The following is a 21,707-nucleotide window of genomic DNA, read 5'->3' on the forward strand; positions in this document are numbered from 1 at the left end:
CCAAGGGAGGCGTCTATTGTCACTTCTTACCGACTCGTCTGCAGCTCAGTGATCCTAATCCAATGTTTTTAGAACCGTTTCTGTTTGGATGCCAATCTCTACATTCATCTCTTATTCAGCATGACAGGCCCTGTTTCGGGCACTGCTCTGTGGAGCTCATCATGTAATTTTGGCTCCCGCTGCAGCAATGGATTGTGGGTCACAGTATGCAAGCAAGGCCAGTGGAGCGAGGAAGATGAGAGACAGAAAGAGAGGGTAGTCATATCAAAAGACTACAGAGTAGTTTTCTGCTCCGAGGCTCTCCATTGGATGACGGCGGGCACTGCTGAGTGTTTACCCATGGCCCAGTTATTTGCTAATCTCTCCCTCCTCCCCCAACTGGCCTTCAGTGCACCCTCCCAACTCCCCTCGCGCTACCCCTTCCCTTGGCTTTGCTGCTATAAAACAACAGCGATCTAATCTCTCCCTCTCCTCCCCTCCCCGCTGCCAACGCAAAAGCAACGCAAGACAAGGCGGTCTGAAACTTGATTATAAGGCACGAGGATGTGTTGGCTGCTCTCTCTGCACACGTTTAAGTTCTTGTACGCGATTAAAGCCAGAAACAGGAGAAGGGAAGTGGGGAAAACAGCAGTCTTTCTTGGCTGAAAGCTGGGCTCATGCATCTGTGCATGCACAGTCATTGCCTCAAGCAGGCATGCAGGCTTTTCAAAGCCAAGCACTGACTCCCCATCAGAATGTATCGGTGCTTTTCAACGTCCTCGCCTCTTTCCAGGCAGAACTGCCTTAGACTGTCTTCTCCCAAATGTAGCGTGTTTTCATTAGCACAAAACGCTTAGGGTGAAGAAAATCTCCTGAGAAGCACTTGTACCTGTGTGAGCCGTGTCCGCTGCTGTTGTTTGGGTGCACGGCTTGTTTGGTGAGGTAGGATGAATCGGATTGGCATTTGCTGACACCCCTGATTTTCCAAGTCCTCAGGTTAAGTTTAAAGATGGAGCGAGGGGGCTTTAATCTGTTCCATCTGGTGCTCTGCAATGACCCCCCCGATAACACCACCGCTCAGTCTGTGTCTGTCTGAGTCTGGTACAGTTATGCTAATCCTTGGTTTATACTCCCCTCAAAGCTGGGAGGCCACCGTTATTGACCACCACACAGTTGCACCAAAACCCCCACCCACACTCCTCCTTCTATTATCCCTGTATACCTTAACTTTCCCAAATATGTCATGAAAACGGTCACGACAAGTGGTGTTTGCTCTCACTCCATGGGGGGATGCATAATCTCGGATTATATAAGCAAGGAAGTCTGGTTTTAGGCTGTACCTCCATTTAGGCTGTGTTTATAACATCATTTCCTTGTTGAAGAAATTAGTTACAAGTATGGACTTGTCTTGCCATACAGTAGCTTGATAGGCTTATTTTCACCACAAAACAATGTAAAACCAGCGAGGCCTGTGGCTGTCTGGTATGATGGGGGTTTCTCCTTTTCTGGGAGAGAGAGTATTATTTCCAATGAAACTGACAATGCTAAAAGAAGAGTGATGGATCAGAACCAAAAATCCCTTAAGAATATTAGTGACTCCCAGAATTACATATTTTGACTAATGTATACAATGAAACTTTTGGTACGTCAGTGGCCATGTCAAGCAATGCCAAGCTTTAAACTAAAGGTATGACAGAATATGAATGCGCAACTTTTTAAAGTCCTTGAGATGGCAGAGAAAACGCTAAATTAACTGGCATTGTCTTTGATTGTATCTCATGACGGCCCCTCCCCCACCTGCTGCTCCAAGCAGCACACTTTTCATCGTGAGGCTGACATAAACCTTTTACAGTCCTCTTTCAGTCTTAAGAAAAAACTAACTCACCCCACATGTTGCTGTGCACTATTCATCAGCTGAAGGAAGGGTGTTTGATAGGGTTTCATAAGACTGTAAAATTACCATTACTGCAATATCAATATAGCAAAAACCATGATGTAACAAATATTATCAAATTAAATAATCCCAGACATACATTTACTAATGCTTGTTCTTTTATTACTGCAGCATATTTTAAGATGTGTTGGCAAAGTAATTAAGAAACTAATTAAGTTGTTTTATTGCCAAAAGATGTACACAAATGTAACTTTACCAATAAAACCACATTGTTAAATTGTAAAAATTAGCATTTTTTTAAAGTAGCTGGATAGTCTGAGTTCTATATTTTCACAAACCCAAACCAGAAAGACATGAAAAGTAGAGAGGCTTAGTTAAATATTTGTTCACTTATTCCGAGTCATATCATAGTCACCGTGACATAATTGCAGATTACGTCTTTTTTAATATTAAATAGGCCTAGTGCAAACATCCCCTCTTACAAAAACGTAACCAGTCGTGGCTATGATTCAACAGAAATCCTGTTGTTCACAACAAGCTTCAAGAGTTAACATACATCTAAAAGAAAATGCTACTTAGGAGGAAACCCCGGCTAATTCCCAGCTAGATCTGGGTTGATTTCCATTGTTAAAGTACACCAAAGTTATAAAGTTTCAGGTTCTAAATCACTATGAATTATGGTTTAAGATCTGCCTCATGAGATAACTGAGTAAGCAACGGAGTAGCCCACGTTTCCAAAAAAAAATAAAAAATGGAGTGTCAAAGTGAAAAATTAATGGAGCCACACCTCATCACCCTATCTGAAAATAGAGAAACATGTCTGCTAGGCAGCAACATCAAAATAATAATTACTACATTATTATAGGTGTAATGATCAATGTTGTTTTAGCAGCTATACAAAAGGAATAATTGTCTATTTTAAAGAGAACATATCATACATCATTTCTTGAGAATCTAAAACAAGCCCATAATGAATCTACCCTATTCTTCAAGCAGATTCTCAATATATTTTTTTATTGACAATGCAATATAATTTTAGTCCATTCCCACATTCTTACAGCTGAGAGTTACTGTTTTCTGGATGTCTTCTGTGAGAGCCTTTGCAAAGCTGAAGCACATAGCAACATCCACGGTTTGTGATGTAAAAGGATGGCAACAGAGAAGAGCAGCAATTACCGAGTTGGCAGACGTGATTTTTAAAAAGCCCAATATCGACTGAAATCCCTGCGGCTACTCTGCAAAGGTTCTGTCTGCGAAAATCCTCAACACTTTTTTTTTTTTTTTTTTTTAGAACTCCAGACTCATTGTCTCTGCTGGTCAAGGAGAACGCTCTGTGCTAATCATAGCCTGTCACTCTGAGTTACCATCTCAAGGCTGCACCTTTTGTTTTTCTGAAACATCCGCTTAATTTCTCCTTTTGGCCGTCGCAGAACGCTCACTGAACACTGTTCCATTGTATAAATCGCTGTGTTCGCCACAGCTCACAACTCCAACTAAGGTGAGACCAAATGATCTCTCATTCCAGCAGCAACCGAGCCTACAAGCTGCAGCCACGCTGCTCCCCTCTTGAATGTCAATGTATAGTTTCAAATACTAACAGATCATAATCTCTCATATTCTGTGTCCACATTGCTTTGCTTCAGGTATTCAAATACCGGTTTGTAAGTTTATAATGGCTGTATCTCTGTTTCTATGGGATAACTGCAGTTTGTAGCTGAAATCTGTCTTTTGTAGAGATGCACTGATCTGATATTAATATCTTATCAAACCCAGTATTGGGAAATAAAAAAATAAAAAAATCTAGAATTCTAGTTTAATTCTTTGCTTTGTCCTCTGAGCGACGTCAGGCTTTATCATTCATCTTGAATTCCCGATTGCACTTTCTGAAAGGTTTGTTGCAGTTTTTTTTTTTTTTTTTTTTTGCATGTTTGAACAAGATAGTCAACCTATTGCTCTCGTCAGTTTCAGTTTATTTATTTTACATTGGCTGCTTTATTTCTGACTGAACAAATTAAAATTCTGTTGACTTTACATGTTTGAGCACGATTGTGAGGACATTGGTGTATTTAAGTGTGCTGTAATTGTGCAGAGTTATGAAAGAAATTTATAATTCAGTACATTTATGTCTGCACTTTGAAGAACAGGAAACATTTTAAGTCGACTTGGCTATTTTTCTATTGCTGAAACGTAACGGCTGATTCCCATACCAGAAGTGTTTGCCACTTCCGGTATGGGAAGTGGAAAAAAGAGAGATTCGGTGCATCTCTAGTCTTTTGAAAGCCATTCATTAACCGGCTTACTACTCTTTTGTTTACCTCCATGGAAGGCCAACATTGCATACCAAAGAAAGCATTTAAGTCTCCTTCGTAAGGACCAGCCATGGTCTTCTTTTTTTTGATGTTGACATCACTGCTAAGGGTAAAAAAAAAAAGAACTACATTGTTCAGGGAGAAATTAGGGATCTGTTTGGCTAAAATAGAAGTATGTATGGCCAATAATGCAGTCTTGTTAGATAAAAATGTGCCTTTTTTTTTTTTAATGTGCAGCATTTTGACTAGAATTATAACCACTAAACTTCTGTATCAGAGAAGTACTTCCATGTGAACTGTAGTAGGAATTTGCTACAAGTTGTTCTGAAACTGAGAAGAATCTAAAAGTAGTGCCAGAAGGTTTGAGATTTGTTTGGAACCGCTTCCCAATTCGGGAACACCAACACACTAATTAGTCCCATGGGACATGTAGCATTAGCCCAACCAAACCAACATCGGCTGCAAACAGGTTAAATGCAAGGCACATGGAAGGAAGGAAACAGATGTTTATGAAAGATTACTGATAACTTTCTGCATTTTAACTATGGCTGGGATGAAATTTAATACCAGTTTAGCAAGGGAATTATCCACACACTGGTGCCGTTTATCTACATGTCCAATTTATAAGATGAAGCACTGCAAGCCGTTACTTGCGATCGGTTCAGAATCACTCTGAAGAGTTCTTGAACAAGATAAGAGCAAGAACTGCACCCAGCCTGTGAGCCACTTCTCCTGCACAGCAGCTTTCCTGAATATAAAACACTTTTTTTTAATGCCCTTTGGCCAAACAACCACACATTGGATTCTGAGCATAACGAGCATAACACAGGTTTGCAAACATACTTACAGGGCTTCAACTTTCCCACATTTTGTCACAGTACAACTACAGGATTGAATCTATTTTATTGGGATTTTATGTGCTAGACCAACAGGAAGTGTCTCACATTTGTGAAGCAGGTAGAAATGTTACATTATTTTCCAACATATTTATTGACAAAAATATAAAAAGTGTGGTATGCTTTCATATTCAACCTCCTATCACTAGGACACCTACACTATGTTGGTGTATCAATTAAAACATTGAGAAAATACAATTAATTTTTTGGTTGCAGGAAAATTCTGAGAACAATTTCCAAACACTAACCGCTTCAAATAATAAAAATAACAGATATAGTTTCTGACAACTCTATGCCTATGAATCGAGGGATGAAGCAACGTATGCTCCAAAGAGATCTTTTTTGGCAGCGACTCCCGCCACCCGGCTGAACTTTTTTCACCTCAGCTACCCATCTTTTCTTCCCACACATTCTACTGTTCCTCTGTCTGCTACTATCTTATCGTGCTCAAGGTTTCACAGAAGCCTGGCTTCAACTCCGAGGTCTCAAACACATGGCATGAGTTGGCAGGCGGGGACTGCGCGTGCTTGGCTGCATTTTCTTCCAGGCCTTTTGCACACAGAGAGACTGAAAAGGGTTATAAGTTTTTTTGTTGTTGTTTGAAACGCAACTGACAGACAACAGAGGCAGTGTGTGTGAATTTAGGCAGGACAGAAGATTCTCTCAATGCACAGCTGGTCGGAGGCTTAAGCAAACTAAGCAGGTGCTTACAGCTCCAGGCCAGCAGGAGGCGAACATCAGTGCTCAAACAAATGCCATAGATGTAATTTTTCATGAGGTCCGTCTGTTAAAACATGCTGTAACTTCCCCTACATCTATGACTTGCTCAAGATAGCACTATTAGCTCCTAGTTAACGGTCTAAATAAATTGGATATTTTAAAATTAGAATAGAGATGCACAAATCGGAGTTTTGCCAATAACTTCCAATTTCTTGTTTTTGTAAAGCTTTGACCTTTTACAACAATTTGGGTAGAATAATTGCCAGTGATTACATCGTTGGCATTTTAAACTCTTTTGCATTTCATATTAACCAATACAATGGCTAGCATTACTAAAATGACGGTCCCTGTGTACATTTTTGAGAATGTAGATCCTTAACTCAATGGTAATGCTTACATAATCCACAACAGAACAAGGCTGAACGTTCAGAAAGGATTAAACTGAGCAATTTCACAGTATCGTTGTAATTCAAATGAAATCCTACCATGGCATAAATAAACCACAGATATCTCATAGAGAACACTGTTTGATTTTAAATAGGTCCTTACATCTCTGTGCCTTCTCTAAAACCACTGAAACACTTCACGGATACTGAAAACAGCAAATTTCGCATCATCTCTTAGTAACAGCAGCCACACCGAAGAGTGTTGTAATTAGTGCAAGCTGGCAGTGCTTCAGTATGATACGTTCACGCTTTGGAAAACTGATTTGACTTTTGAATGTCTCTGATAAAAGCCAGGGTTTTAAAAATTGTCCCTATTTCAGCATAAATGATCAAAAAATAATTCTTTGAACTAAACTTAGTTAGTTTTAGTGTCCCAAGTTGGCACACAACTTTGCACTCACTCCCTTCCCTCCATGAACAATGACAATTACAGTGAGCAAAGCTGGAATATCAAAAACAAACAAAAAAAACCCCACACACTTAGCAAGGCTTCTTTAAGACTGTTACTTGTGTGTAAGTGAAATTCATAATAACAGAGAATCTATCTACAACAACATATAAGTCGATATTATCTCCAATTTGTGACCTTAACAGGGAAAATGACCAACTTTTAAATTTTTAAGGACTGAGACTGAAGCTAATGTAGGTCAAGTAAAGTCAGGAACTATTAAAAAATCATGGCAACCTACTCTGCTGACTGTAGTTTATAACCCAATGAAATATGTAAAATCAGCAGAAACTGAACAGGAGTGCCGCTGAACACATTGGCATGGACCAGATCTTTATTTATTCTGCTACGATACCCTCCAACTATTTGTTCAGCTAAATCAAAGACGCACACATCCTTCAAGGATACCAACACTACAATCATGTTTTACTGTTTGTTATACAAACACCTAAGTTAATTTTGTGCATCAATATGGCTGCTCAGGGCCCCAAAAATGTCTGGACCGCCCCTGAAGAAATAATCACGCAAAAAGGTTCAGACTCAGCCTCGTAAACAACATATGGATCATTTACAACAAACGAAGACTTTGTGGGACAGACTATGGCTAAAGGAGAGCATAAAATGTTCACCATGAGAACATTTTCATCAACAAAAATCAATTCACGCCACTCACCAGCCACAGAAGTCAGGAAGATTGCAAAGCAAAACGCAGATCTTGCCATAGATTTCATTGCGGCTCGGCTCACAGGGTACTTTGGTATCGTTACTTGGTCTCCTCCGAGGCGTGCTGTACTTCTTTTGGTCCTCTGCTACAACTTCTACTCAGTTTCTCCACGTACTTCCTCAAAAGTCAGCCCAATAACTTGAACTGATCTCCCAGATAGTACAGCACAACACATTGAGAAATAATGCAAAAAAAAAAAAAAAAGAAAGAAAGAAAAAAAGATTTGCTGTTGTTGTTCTTGTTGCTGGTGTCCGTGGATTAACAATGATAAACAAAAGGAAGTGAAGTAGTCCCGCTTTGGAGCCCGTTGCGAAGCAGACAGATAAGCCGTGCAGCTATCTTGTACGGCGGATCTTCCATCTGTGAGTGTCCGGAAAACGGCGTCTGTGTCCAGCAGCTAACATACTAGCTGCCCGAGGCGACAGTCTGGCTGGTGCTACAAAACTTAAGCAAAGCTGCTAAATATCGCGAAAATAATAAACACGGTAAAATACATATTCTAATCAAAAGCAGTTTTAAAATATATCCACATTCTCTTCTCGAAAGTCAGTAAAATTACAAAAAAGACCCCACATTTAAATCGAGTACGTTTAAAGCTGATTGCTATCCAAGCTAACTGATGCTAGCTACAGAGCTAGCCAGTTAGTTCTGTGCGTCCAGTGTCGTTTTCCAGTCGGGAAAACATAAAAACAACACACGAGTCACAGGCGCCTATGGTGAGCGGTGGACGGATCGTTGCCCCCCAGCGCAGAGAGATGGCGGACGGAGGCGATGGATATCTCTCGGTCTGGCCAAGGTGGCTGGGAACGCCTCGTTTGCGGGCTCGTCTGGACCACTCGTCTCTGGGTTTTAAGTTACTGCCGCGGACGGTCCCACACAGCCGGCCAGGAGAGAGAGGGTGGTGCAGCGCCGCTCTGCCGCAGACAGTGGATACAACACCGGGGACAAATGTACTGCATCTGTGCTCTTTGTGTCATTCTCTGCCGCGATTTGTTGACTTTTTAACCGCGTTTTGGTCCTGAAACTGATTCAAGTCCACAGAAGCACTTAGTTATAAAATTAGAATGGAACAATGATGCTCTGTGATGTATTCATGTCTCTTTAACTTTTTTGACGTGTTGTAACGTTACAATAATAATGTAAAATACTGGAATTACAGCTGACATAAAACAACATAAAGTGGTGCATTACTTAGAAATTGAAAGCAGGTCACAAATGGTTTGTTTGTTTTGTAAACCTGACCCTGCCGGACAAAAGCAGACCCACAGCATAATGCTGGCACCACCCTGCCTCATCTTAATGTTGTGTTCAGGCTTATGCGCCATGTTGGTTTCCCTTCAGAAATGTCATTTTTAATGGGCCAAAAATATCAATTCAAAAAGAGAAGCTTTAGTAAATTGTGTTCTTGCTACAGGCTGTTAATTTTAATGCAGATTAAAAGTACAAGTTAAACTAGTATTTCTTGACTATAGAGCATTTCTAGTGCTTAAACAAATCTTATAAGTTAGTGTTAGCTCAAGAAATAGACAAATTAATAATAAATGGCCAACCACAAAGACGGAGCAGAAAAATCAACATTTATCATTAAAAAGAAGGGAGCACTTTGAAGAAAGTCTGGCTCATTTGATATATATACCATAAAGAAATGAGGGGGTGGTTGAAAACTGCTGCACATAAATAATGCATCATGACAGTGAAGGCACCAAACAGATGTTAAAATAGTGATACTTTACTGCCTCTTTGTGGTTAAACCACATACTGTAAAAGTGAGCAAAGGGTGTTTTTATTGATAACTTATTACCAGCAAGGAGCATAATAAAAATAAAACATTTGTTACAAAATTTATTTTATAGTATTTTTCTCTAAAAACATGACATCAACAAAATGTCTAGGGACAACAGGGATGTACCTCAAATAATTGACTTTGTGTCTGTGCAATAATACCGTCGTTACTTTGTATAATTTGTAAGGAAATTGCTGCTATTGTAAGAACGTTTGTAATTCGTCGATTTAGCAATATTTCTTGATAATAAATTCCCAAAAAGCTGGATTTATCAGGTACAATTGTTATAATATTATATTATTAAAATGGTCATTATTATTACTCCAAAAGTAATAATTAACAACTGAAATACACGACTAAGTTTTTTTCTTTTACACATTTTTTTTTATCAAAACATATTGCTTTAGTATGTGGAGTTCAGTGATGACTGTAACTATCATCAAATATAGAGATTGGCTGTTTTTCATTAGGAATATGAGAAAAGCTTAGGTCCATTATAGGCACATTGTGTTTCATATAGTTTTTATTTAATTTTCTCATTTATATTTTAATTCATCTGTTTTTCCAAAAATACTGATATTGGTTTCCACTCAGAATATGACGGACATATTTGTCGCAACATTTATACCCCTCTGTATCTCTGGTAGTTACATCCATGTTCCAGCAGGTGGCGATATCGGACTGCGGTATGTTGAGATCAACGCGTAACTGAGCGCATTTCAATGTTTTGAACTCATGAAAGCTCACTGTGTCACATCAGAAATTCAGACATAAAGCAACTAAAACGCAAATTAAAGAGAGATGTAAGGAAGCCGAATAAAAACTTCGAAAATAAATCATAGGATGTGGGCTGGCGACATGATGGGTGCCTTGGTTTTCGGTGCTGTCCAATTGGATACCAATACACAGAGAAATGGGCGTCACACTTTGGCGGAGTTGTCCCCGGGGCTCGTGAGCCGCGGCGTTCGCGATGAGCGACGGAACTTTGAAGTTTCACTCAGGTACAATGACATTGTAAAGCAGTATTACTATAAGATAGGCGTTCCCACTGACACCTCGGCATTACTCTGCTCCTCTCAGCACCTGGCTGCCCGATGAAAGGTGGACTGCGCAATGGCTTCTGCTCCACCTGAGCCGAGGAAGTTTACCAGGGGGCTCAATAAGCCTGGGACGGCGGCGGAGCTCAGGCAGAGCGTCTCTGAGGCTGTTAGAACTTCAGTGTTGATGGTAAGAAGGAAGCGACTCTCTCTGTCTCTACTGTCCTACAAGACAACTATATATATAAAAAATGAAATACTATATGGGGCAAAATCAAACCATCATTTTAGGGACATTTGAACATGATGAGAAACTGCTGCCCACTGGACCAATGATGACGTTTCATATCACCGGAATGTGTAGATATTTTGCCAGCTGCTACCGTATGTTTCCCATGCCTGACTCTAGTTACAACTTTCTCAAAGAGGTTGCCAGGTAACTGAAATGCACACTGGCAGCTTTAACTGGATGCATGCACACCAATTGGTACAATCTGTCACCTGATCCTTGCAGATGCATCTTGTAACGTGATGCGTTTGTCAGAAACACCAAGAGACAAAAAATAGAATAGACAAACTTTAGTTGTTTTCAGAAGATCTGGGTGCAGAATCCCTGAGTTCGCTTAATGCAGACACTAATTTATAGGTGGTAATTATGTTGTGCTCACTTCTGCGATTGTGTCTTCTTGCATAACAGTGATCAATATGTGATTGCTTTTTTCTGTCAGTTGCTGTTCATCAGAATAAGCTTTATTGGTCAAGGTTGTTCACTCAAAAATGGACTGCATTTAGTTTTCCACTCTGCAGATATTTATACAAAACTAAGCAGACATTTATATGCAAATATATGTATATGTATTCATGTGCCTTAATAGACTATGCCCAATTGTGATGTATTGCAAACATATTTGTAGCCTGGAACATTTTCTAATGTTATTATGGTATAACATCTTTTCTGGATTTTACGTACATGTTCTGTGATAAAATTGCTATGAAAGGTGGACAATGAAGCAACATTTGGAGAATTGTTTACAAATGCACATCTGAAAACTGTAGTGTATTTTTGTATGTGTAGAAGCAACTTTCACTGCAGTTGTACGTGCGTGCCTTTTGGGGTATCACTCCACCTGCTTTGCACATCTAGAGTCTGAAATTTCTTGCTCCATCTTCTTTCCAAAATAACTTGAGGTCATTGTGCCTGCATAACATTTACCTCTGAGTTACACCTTTGACGTCTTTTCTCTTGGAATCAGGTCTGGACCGAGGTTTGGCTCATGTAAATGCCTTTTTCTAAACCATTTTTGTTGTTGCACTGGCTGTATGTTTATTTCAAATCTAAGCATCATGACTTTTTCATGCCCTGTCACAATTAACGAGTGCTAATGAGCTGGATAATAGATCAATATGTGTAAGACTGAGTCTGTGTACTTCTCATGGTTAAGTTGGGATACCTATCACTTGTTCTATTTTGGATGGATCCTAATGGTGCAGCTGCCTCTTTCGTGTTAAGCATATATGCTGGTCTGGTAAATGCAAATATATATATAGCACACTGACCATGAGAATTTAGCACCGTTAGTTGCACTGACAAAGATGACAAATGGGTCATGCAGGACTATAGTTTATACAAAAGTTGTTCAGTCGTTGAACTGCACAGGTGGTAGAAATCATCCTTTTTCTTGGTAAATATGTGGTTTTTATATTGGTCTTTATCTTGTCTGCTTGGCAATTATGTCCCAGAGGCTCTTTAATTGTCCCCTTGCCCACAGTGTGTTTAGTGTCATAAAGGATACAGTTCAGAACTGTGGGTTGCACTTAATAATGCATGAGATGATGTTGGGTGTCCGCGCTATTTTTATACCTGCCCCCTTTCTCCTCACCAACTTGGTGTCATACAGAGCACTCTGGGGAGCATTAATTATGAATACCTGTGCATGCAATAAATCATCTGGACCTGAGAGTGAGTTCATTTGCAAACATACAGTATCAGAAAAACAAATCCACAACTCATAAATATTTTGTTGGTTTTAGGTTGTTTTTTTTTGTGTTTTTTTTTTTTTTTTTTTTTTTTTTTTTTTTTTTTTGGTCACATTTGTTTGTTTCAGGCCATCAAATAAATTTTAATTCCAGACGAAGATAACTCAAACAGAATGCTGTTTTCAAATAATTATTTCATATTTTATGGGGAAAACTATGCAATACAGCCCGACTCTGTTCACTTTACTCTTGTACCGTTGGACTTAAAAAGTTTTTCCAGTCAGGAACAGTGGATCGGCATCATCAGCTGAGCTCCTTATTGATTTAGGTTATACCTCTTGGACAGAATCTTGTGTAATATTAATACTACTTCCACCACCCCTGCTGCTCTGCCTGTTGGGGGTAACCCAAGGCTCCATTCTTGGACCTACAGTACATTTTCTCTCTACCTACTTCCACTAGGTTCAAACCTTTGGAAACACAAAAGTCCTTTTCATCTCTAACCAGACGACTGTCAGGTTTATCGTCCAGTAAAACGCACGAGCTTGTGCTGCCTTAAGCATCACCTTAATTGCCTTACTGACATCCAAAGTTGGATGGCAGTAGTTTTCTTGCACTTTAATGAGAGTCAGATCAAACAACACTTGAAGGAGACAATTGGCAAATACCAAACCAAAATTATCTAGAAAAAAATAAACAGAAACCGTGATTCAAGTGCTTATAACTTCCATATTTGATTCTCCTATTCACACGACTTCAGCACTTAAAAGATGTTGCAGCCTGATTTTTTTTTTAAACAGCCACAAGGAAAGGAATGATCTTTTAGCCATGCTTCACTGGCCTCCAGTTAAATTTAAAAATGTTTTCAAAATCCTTTAATTTTAACGTGCTTTAACTGTGTTGTCCCATGTTTTTCTTTGTCAAAACTGCTGCCTCGGTGTATACTGAGGCAGCAGTGTATACGGCCAGCAGACCACATGCGTTTAGACATTCCAAAGACTCGATTAAAATTCAGAAACCGAACCAGATTGTTAGTTGCTGCTGAGACTTTGCAGTGGACTTCGCAGTGCACATCAGACAGGCTTTGTTTTAAAAATCTAACTTAAAAACACATTTACAGATTAAATCTATGACTATAGGGTTTTTTTTTTATTCGTTTAAATTCTTCTTTAAGTTCCTTTTTTTTTTCTTATCACCACACTTTTGCTATTTCTTACCCTGACTCTGACTTCTGGTGAATTTAAGTTTTTCTGGACTCAGACAGAACCATAAATCCACATCAACAGATTCACATCTCAAAGTCTCAAACGAGCAAAGTTGGGATTTTTCAAATGGTCTAGTCAAAGTCCAAACACAAACATAATTGAAGTCATTCATTCCCTGTGGTTGAATTTACTTGGAGAACAATTGCACAGAACCAGGTTGGTTTATTTGTTCTGGTTATCTTTGACACCAAAATGTGTTTTATCTGAACACGAAGTTTGAAAAAAAGAAGCAAATAACAAAACTGTAATGCAGCAAATACTTTTTTGAACCTGCGTAGATAACTTTAAATAGGTGGGGCCGCTTGGTGAACGCAACAGAGGCCAAGCCATAAAGGCGGTCCCTGCAGGTTCAGAAATGACTTCCAAATGTGAGAAATATTGGCAGTAAAGCCTCTGTTGGCTTCATTCCTCTCTCTGTTCCTTTACATAAAGCTCTGCTGGCATTGCACCACGCACAAATGTTTCTTTTTTTAATACCTCGAGTTAATTTCTTGCTCCTGTGCAGAGCCTCCCGAGACCTTCCTGCCATCTCCGGTTTTTAGGTACAGTAGCTAAATCAGTGAACTAAGAGTCAACTCTACACCAGAGGATTTGGTCTGATTAGAGTGTTAAAAACCTGCTACTAGATAATCTGTAGATTTGCAGATGCTTTAGCGCTGCTGACCTATATCTGTGCCACGATGCAGAAGTTGATATGGAGTGTGGTTCTCTGCTGAGCTCTGTTGTCCTGAGAAGCCAAAGCTACTGATTTTCTGGTCATGTGGTTTCTTTTCCTTCTCATTTCGACCTGCTCATGTTTTGCGGCGCTCCCATCCTCGACATAAAATATATTTAGGATGAAGGCTTGCTAAAGCATCCATATCACTTGTTTACTTTCTTTAAAATCTGTTACAACAATCAACTTTTGCGCTATTTAGACTTTCTAAACTGTATCCCTGCCTGTGTGTTTACATCACACCCTCTAAGTGTGACTTTTTGGTGCTGTGTGGGAGGACTTTTTATTTTTTTCTTTCTCTTACAGCGGAATGACTTTAATATAGTCGCGACTAAGACAACATCAAAAAAGCAGCCAGTTTTGTGTTGGGGGGAGGGGAGGAAATGGGAAGCGACCTTAAAAATGTGCTTCAAGCCAGCTGACATCGTTTCAATCCAGGCTCTGTCTAGCATAAAAATAGCCATTTAATATGAAAAACGTTCCCCTCAGGTGGCCAAATAATGTGGTAATGGGTAAAACTGGAGCACCTCAACTGAGAGACCCACTTAGAAAAGCGTCCAGACAAGTAAGCAGGAATACGACTCCTTATACTGGCTGGTAAATTCTGCCAAATTCTTGTCTGGATAAAGTCTTTCTGCACACAGATGATATTCCAGTCCACGACAATACCTGCAGGCCTTTCATGAGACTCTCAATATCTAAATCACGTGTGCGACCCAGATTCAGCTCTAACGGTCATTATCATTAACCCAATTTTCTTTTTCCCTTACGAACTGCTGCAAAATTGGAGAAGAAACGAGGACAAAGACAATGGGAGAACAGTGTCTCTGGTTTGCGAAAATACAAAAGTGCAATTTTCAAACCAACCTAAACCTGCATAAAAATTAATTGCCCACTAAAAGCTCGCTAGCCGTTTGTTTTGTTGTTGTTTTTGTCTAATGTGAGATATTTGTGTTCTTTTTGGTTTACGGTGGTTTTGACTTTTTACTTTAATTTGTGAAGCAGAAAAGATGAAAATACATATCTAAACATTTCCCTGGTACTCAATGCACCCATATGTTTTTTGTTACAGTAACTATCAGATGTGGGCGCTTGGGGATTAGTTATTTTTTCATGGTGGAATAATTCTGGAATAAACAGCATCATTGTGTTTGAATCCACAAGTTTATAATTCTTGTGGTTTTTCTCTGATCCTTTTGGACCAAAAGTTAAATATAGGCAGGAATATAGACACATAAATTCACTTTAATCATTTAATAAAACATACCGAAGGCAGTGGAACGTCCACTAACTGAGTCATGATTACTTACTTTTTTGGAGACAAGTTGACAGTTTATGTTAATTTAACCAAATATGTATTGTATGTATATATTTGAGCATCACAGTTTTAATGGGGAATGAATTAAACATAACTTGCTACAAATTTATATTTGTGAACCCAAAGCTAGGTTTTAGAAACTAAAGCAGTTTAATCATTCCACCCAGAATAATAACCCTAATTGAAAGCCCTGAATAAAGAAGGTTTACCTATAACATCAAAAAAAAAAATAATAAAAAAGTTATTGAAAGCTTTATGGTGATCAACACATTGTAGTGAAAGTTGCCTGCTGTGATTAATTTGTCCTTTTATTCCTCTCAATACTTTCATAACTGTTGCCTGCCGGTGCATTTTGCTCAGACTTGCAGTCGGCCTGGCAGCATTTGTGCATGCTGTAGTCTTGTGGTCGTGGAGGAATTTTTTTCTGTGGATCTGTTTTGACAAATGAGGTAAGGACCAGGTTTTTTTTTCTTTTTTTTTTTTCCAGTGAGTCATCAGATTTCAGTGCAGTTGCAGAGTTTTTAACAGACTGTTGGAGGCAGCAGTGATGCACGTCATCCGCCTTAGCAGCTCTTATTGCACCGTGGAGAAGCAATCGCGCTGTAGGGATCCCAACATGTAAAGACAAAGAGTTATAATGTACTATTCTATTCACAGCAGGAATCTTTTTGTTAATTTTAATTGACCACTTCTTCGTAGTCAATGATTGCTTTCAATCAAGAACGTCTTTCTCTAAGCTTATAAAACCAAAAAACATTAATTGATCCCATTTTTCAATTTAAATCTTCAATTTGTATTTATTCTAATTAGATTATAGAACAATGTAGTGCAATGTAGTGAAGTGGAAAGAAAATGAAGCATGATTTTTGGAACTTACTCACAAATAAAAGCCCTGCTTGTATTCATTCCTCTTAACTCTGATAGCCCTAAATAACCACCATGTGCAGTGAATCCACATGGTGGTGGCAGCATCATGCTGTGGAGATGATTTTCTTCAGCAGGAAGAAAAAAGCTGGTTGAAGTTGATGGTAATCTGGACTAAGCTGATCACAACAATGTAAATGCACACTAAACTTTTTAGATTGCAGTTTGTAAAAATGTCTCATTTTACTTCCGCTTCATAATTTCGTGCTATTTATGTGTTGGAAATAACAATGCGTTGAGGTTTGTGGTTGTAACGTGACAAAATGGGGAAAAAGTTCAAGAGGTGTGAATACTTTTGCAAAGTTATTTAATTGGACTTTTTTAGGACAGAAAACAGAACATGTTTTTCTTGTTCTCTTTGTTGAAAGTTGGGGGGAAAACACCAGGATCCATAAATATAATCACAGAAAGATGTGTCACAGTTTTGAGCTTACGTAATTTTGTGGTTTGCCATCTTTTTTGTTTTTGCAAACGATTCTTGTGAATTCTCTTAAAATGATGTCATATCCTTTAGTGGGATATCTTGTAGTTTACAATTGTCAGTGTAAAAGGATGTTGGGTGCATTACTGGCTGGATTCTGATTTAATTACATTAATGCCTCCTCTTTGATGTGGGCATACTGCAGTGTTGCTGTCCATTACAGCAGTTTTGTTTCCTACAATCTTGATCTTATGCAGTTTATAAATAAGCTGTGGATATGTCAGGAGTGTCAGACAGGACTTCAGTGATGATCAACCATGAATTTGTTAGAGGTTCTGATTAACTTCCAGTTAATGTTCCAGAAATTCATTTGTGATCATGTTTCTTTACTGTTTGAATATTCAAAAGGCAGAGAAATACATTATTGTTGGTTTTTCTTCCTAATACATGTTAGCTTGCTGACTGAGCACAGCTATTAGCTAATGGCTATTGCGTTTGTTAGCCAGAGCGGCTAATTTCCTGTCCGCTACTCTGGAGAACACACAGCGTAGCTTTGCATTAACCAAAGTAATTTTTCAAAGCAAAATGAACCTGAGCTGTTGTGAACTATGGAAATCAGAGACAAAGATATTAGCTGAAATATTTAATCATTTAGAAGTTATCTGTAAGAAAATGGTCTGCTTGCCATAAAATATCATGAAACAATTTGTGGGAATCATTTAGTACATTCTTGCTAGTAAAGTAACAAAAAAGTAACAATCTTTTCTTGTTCATATTAACAATTCTTTTCCTCTGTGACACATTTCTTACCCATCTAGACATAAGCTAGCTGTGCGTAAAACGCACACAGTAGTTAACTGTTTACCAGCTAACGCTACAGATTAACCAGATGGAGTGTACTAATTATTACATTTTCTTTAAAACCCACTTTATTGTGTTTTGAAGCATTAGATTTATTTATTTTTTTTTTTGAGAATGTATTGATCGAGAATAAGAATATCGGAGCCATCACATAATGGCAAAGTTGGCATATGCGTTGGAGTCGATAAAGAGTTTTTAATGACTCCAGACTGTATTTAATCTTCCCTAACTTATAAGAACTAGTCAAATCTGGACCAATTTATTTAACGTTGATTACACTGGATGTGGCACCGTTGTTTTAAAACTTCTAAAGACATTTAGCTACCAGTATTCTCAAGATTTACCTCTTAACTTTTCAATACTGTACTGGGTTGCACTTGTTTTGCAGCAAAAGCTGGATAAAAGTGGGTGAGTGTGTCATATACTGATGAAATATTTACACCATCTGAGAGAAACTGCAGTATATCCCAACAGTCATTAATAAAAAACAATAAATTTTTACATAAAAAAGCCCTACATGATTCAGGTCTTATTCTTGTCTTTGAAAAAGAAAATATGAGGACAGGGACACGTTAAAATATGTTAGAATAGTATAACCTTCGATTTAAGCATGTCTCATGCCTGGTTTTGTATGGAAATATAGTCATATTTTCAGACTTAATCCCATTATCGATACATCCATTTTTCTCGCCATCCAGAGGCGATCCCATAAACCTTAAATAAAATCTTAGAAAAATAGATTCTACATTTTAAAAACATACTAAAAAAAGACAGAAGACTGTAAATGTATGAATGGGAAAGCATCAAATGCTTTCATGATAAATGTGTTTGGACCGAGAACTAACTATCTGAAAAGTTTGTTCTTGTTTTGCTCGAATTCAGAGACAATGCATTGGTTAATTTTTAGTGTTAACATCTGCTAGCCTGCAGCGAAGACAAAAGAAGTATAATTATTCCTTGTAATTCCCCTTGAGAATATTCGTATGACATCAGAAGGATGACTACAACACTTGTAATACCACTGTCAGTGGGAGAAAGAGGAAGGAGGGAAAGACGCAGGGAGAAAGAGTAAAACATTGTCTGCACCAGCTGATTTATGTGGGGGCTAGTTTGTGTGTGTGCGTCTTTGTAACAGTCTGCTTATGCTGTGTAGAAAGCTCTGCAGAGTCAGAGAAGTGACTAGGCTTTTCGACTGAGAGCAGGAGAGAGACGAAGGAGTTAAGAAACGAAAGCGGCTGGCTTGAGTGATTGATGACAAGGGTGAGGAAAAGGAGGAGAGAAGGCAAACTGGAGAAGGAGCAAGTGCCTCGACATTCGCATCATCCCCCCCAGCAGGAGTGAGGAAGAAAGAAGAGTCAAGCTGACGCCCTGCTTCATCCCTCATTCGTCCCTGCTGAGCATCACACAGGAGGATACAACTCGCCGACCCGTCTCCCAAGACTCTCTGCTTTCCGATATACAGAGTCTTGGATAATTGCAACAGTGGATAATTCTGAGTCTCCTCAACCGTGAATGTGGACCCTTTCAGTCCACCTGTAAGAAGGCTTTGCCTCGATTTAAGACAAAGATTTAAGACAAAGGTAAAGTTCGGAAGATATGCTTGGGGCTTCTGATCCTACTGCCACCTGCAGTGGAGGCTCTTGATCACCGTGGAAGCGAGTGTCCGTTTTCATCATGGGCTGCACAACCAGTGTGGTTCTGTTGGAGGGGTTGCGTTCCATCCTCGAGAGGAACTGTACTTATGTCAAAGGTTCAGTGGAGCTGGGGTCTCTGGAGGACGAAGAGGAAGCGCAGAGTCTTTGGGGATCTCATCAATGGATACCAACCACCGCTCTGGTAAACAATAGCTCTACTTTAGCCTCAAAGTTGTTGTGTTTTAACCAGTTCTGGAACAGTTTGCCAAATTGAAATGTTCATTGAGCATCTTCTTTGTGAGTGAAAATTCCTTGCTAATATTAGAGGAAAATGGGCCAACTAGCTTGAGATGATAATATGTTAACAGTAGCTCAAATGAACACTTATTACAACCAAAGTTGATGGAAAACCACTTCTGAATTCACAATATGGCGAGAAACTAAGGCTACACTTCACACATTCTCATATTAAGCATTGAAAAATGAAATGCATTCCTAGTCTGCTGAGTCTTAATTTCTGTTATACAATTCAGATGATTGGTTAGAATTTGTTCCACAAAACATTAAGACATTACTCTATCCTGTCTTCACTCAATGGTTTAGGTTGATGGTGTTGGTGTATTGATAAATTTGCCACCAAGTGAGCGTTTTTTAATCCATTCCTAAATGGGATCTCTGATAACTGTCCACGGTGACAACAGCTGGTTGAGTCACTCAGTCTTTAATTTTGTTCTTCTGCTTTGTTTAAATATGAGCGTAGATCCTAAATCCAACATTTGCCCAACTGTTTTACACCAGGTATTGCTGTTAGCACCTCCTTCTGGTACCTCGTTGCATAGGAACTGACATTTCCTGGAAGCTGAAATGAAACAGGACCAGTGCCAAGACTGAACATCATACCCACGAGAGACAATGAGGACCTTACATTGGTAACAATGTGAGCTCTCCCTTTATACGATGGGTGGAATGGTGGAGCGCTGAATGGACGATCAGAAATGACTGCTGTTGTAACCAGCTGCTCTAACCTGGGCACAGTATCTAGAATTAAGAGATGAAGAAATCATATTTTCATATAAGGCTTGATAATATATTTTTTCATAACATAAAAACGTTTTTTGTTTTTACTCAGGTTCTTTCTGCCTGATATTAAAATTGTTTAATTATCTGAAACGTTTAAGTATGACATCACTGCAACCTCGGAATAGCCTACTGCTTGGCTTTTTATATGTTTTTGTTAAATTAAGAAATTAGCAAATCTATTGTCATTATAATGGGGCATAGACACAGCTGTGTCTGTATGTGACATCGTCTTGCAAGGCAAGCCTATTCAGGGACTTTCTGCACTTCAGGAGATGCGAGTACCTATGAGAAGTCTGATGTCATTAGCACTAAGGAAACTCCCATCTCTCATATTAAGTTGCGGCAGATGTGTTTTCTTGCGCTATCTATCGGCTCTTATTATGTTTTAATGCTTTGTTGCTCCCACTTTAATAGAAAGTGTTTACATTTCATTAGCTTTATGAAAGATCAATTGATTTATGTGTGTTATTATTATTAAAAGGTGTACAACAGGTTGGATTTTCTCTGCTTTATGACACTTTGTCTCTTCAGGGAGCCTGTAGCAAGGGTTGACTCCCAAACATGACGTCAAACCCGGCCTTATGCAATTCTCTCTAGACTTTTAGAGCTTCGTCTCTTCTTACGTTCGCAAGCGATGGGGCTTTGGGCGCACCTCTTGGGAAGGGTGTAGGGGACTCACGTGATCTAATTGGTTCAAGCTGAGTAAAAACAAATGGACGTCATCCCTCTCCAGCCCCTTTCCCCTCTTTCTTCCCTCTGTGAGAGCTTCGTCTTTTTCTTCTAAGCTCTTCCACAGATGGCCCTGTGAATTGATTTGTTCTCACTCCGTGTATGATCACTTTCTTAGACAAAGTAACACTTGTGGTATCACTAACACGGTACCAGTGGGTAGCTCTGGGAAGTTTGATGGTGTGAGAGTGCCGATAATGAGAGAGGGTGACCTCAGTGCAGACGGCATCTTGACAACGGGCTGATTATCATGCAGTGCTGGTGACACTGTCACCATATGACTTTTGGCTCTGTAGGGGCAGAAGTGATGCAGTATATTACAGCCATAATGGACGATAGTAAAGCCTCAATATGGGCTATTTTAAATAAAACACTACTTTTTTTTTATTCTCTAATTTTCAGCAGTAAATAATGCTTCTCCAGGTGGAAAACCCCCCCCTGAATCTGTATTATATTTTCACACACAACACTTTAAAAAGTTACCTGCTAAATAGGACTTACATAACCTGATCAGTTTAAACAGTCTGAGGCTTTCTAAGCTTTGAAG

At 39.1% G+C, this 21,707-nt stretch overlaps 2 protein-coding genes across 9 annotated transcripts in view; one reads left to right on the plus strand and one right to left on the minus strand.

The window, feature by feature from the left end:
• Positions 1-8,363, minus strand: part of LOC106964126 (bone morphogenetic protein receptor type-2) — a 34,980-nt gene extending 26,617 nt beyond the window's left edge. Inside the window, exon 1 of the mRNA XM_015059424.1 lies at positions 7,366-8,363. Coding sequence (XP_014914910.1) covers positions 7,366-7,423 — 58 coding nt within the window. The 5' untranslated portion in view covers positions 7,424-8,363. The remainder of the gene's footprint in view (positions 1-7,365) is intronic.
• Positions 8,364-9,817: 1,454 nt separating this feature from the next.
• LOC106964062 (dedicator of cytokinesis protein 9-like) overlaps positions 9,818-21,707 on the plus strand; it is a 47,323-nt gene continuing 35,433 nt past the window's right edge. For 3 of the 8 annotated variants that reach the window (XM_015059332.1, XM_015059374.1, XM_015059382.1), the window contains exons 1-2: positions 9,818-10,200; positions 10,280-10,426. In XM_015059332.1, coding sequence (XP_014914818.1) covers positions 10,313-10,426 — 114 coding nt within the window. In that variant the 5' untranslated portion in view covers positions 9,818-10,200; positions 10,280-10,312. Of the gene's footprint in view, positions 10,201-10,240; positions 10,427-18,836; positions 19,554-21,707 lie in introns of those variants that run through there. The other 5 variants (XM_015059309.1, XM_015059318.1, XM_015059348.1 and 2 more) reach the window with 3 other exon arrangements.

The sequence above is a fragment of the Poecilia latipinna genome, unplaced genomic scaffold, assembly GCF_001443285.1.
Source record: "Poecilia latipinna isolate Pla-1442-1.1 unplaced genomic scaffold, P_latipinna-1.0 Scaffold65, whole genome shotgun sequence".
Lineage (NCBI taxonomy): Eukaryota > Metazoa > Chordata > Actinopteri > Cyprinodontiformes > Poeciliidae > Poecilia > Poecilia latipinna.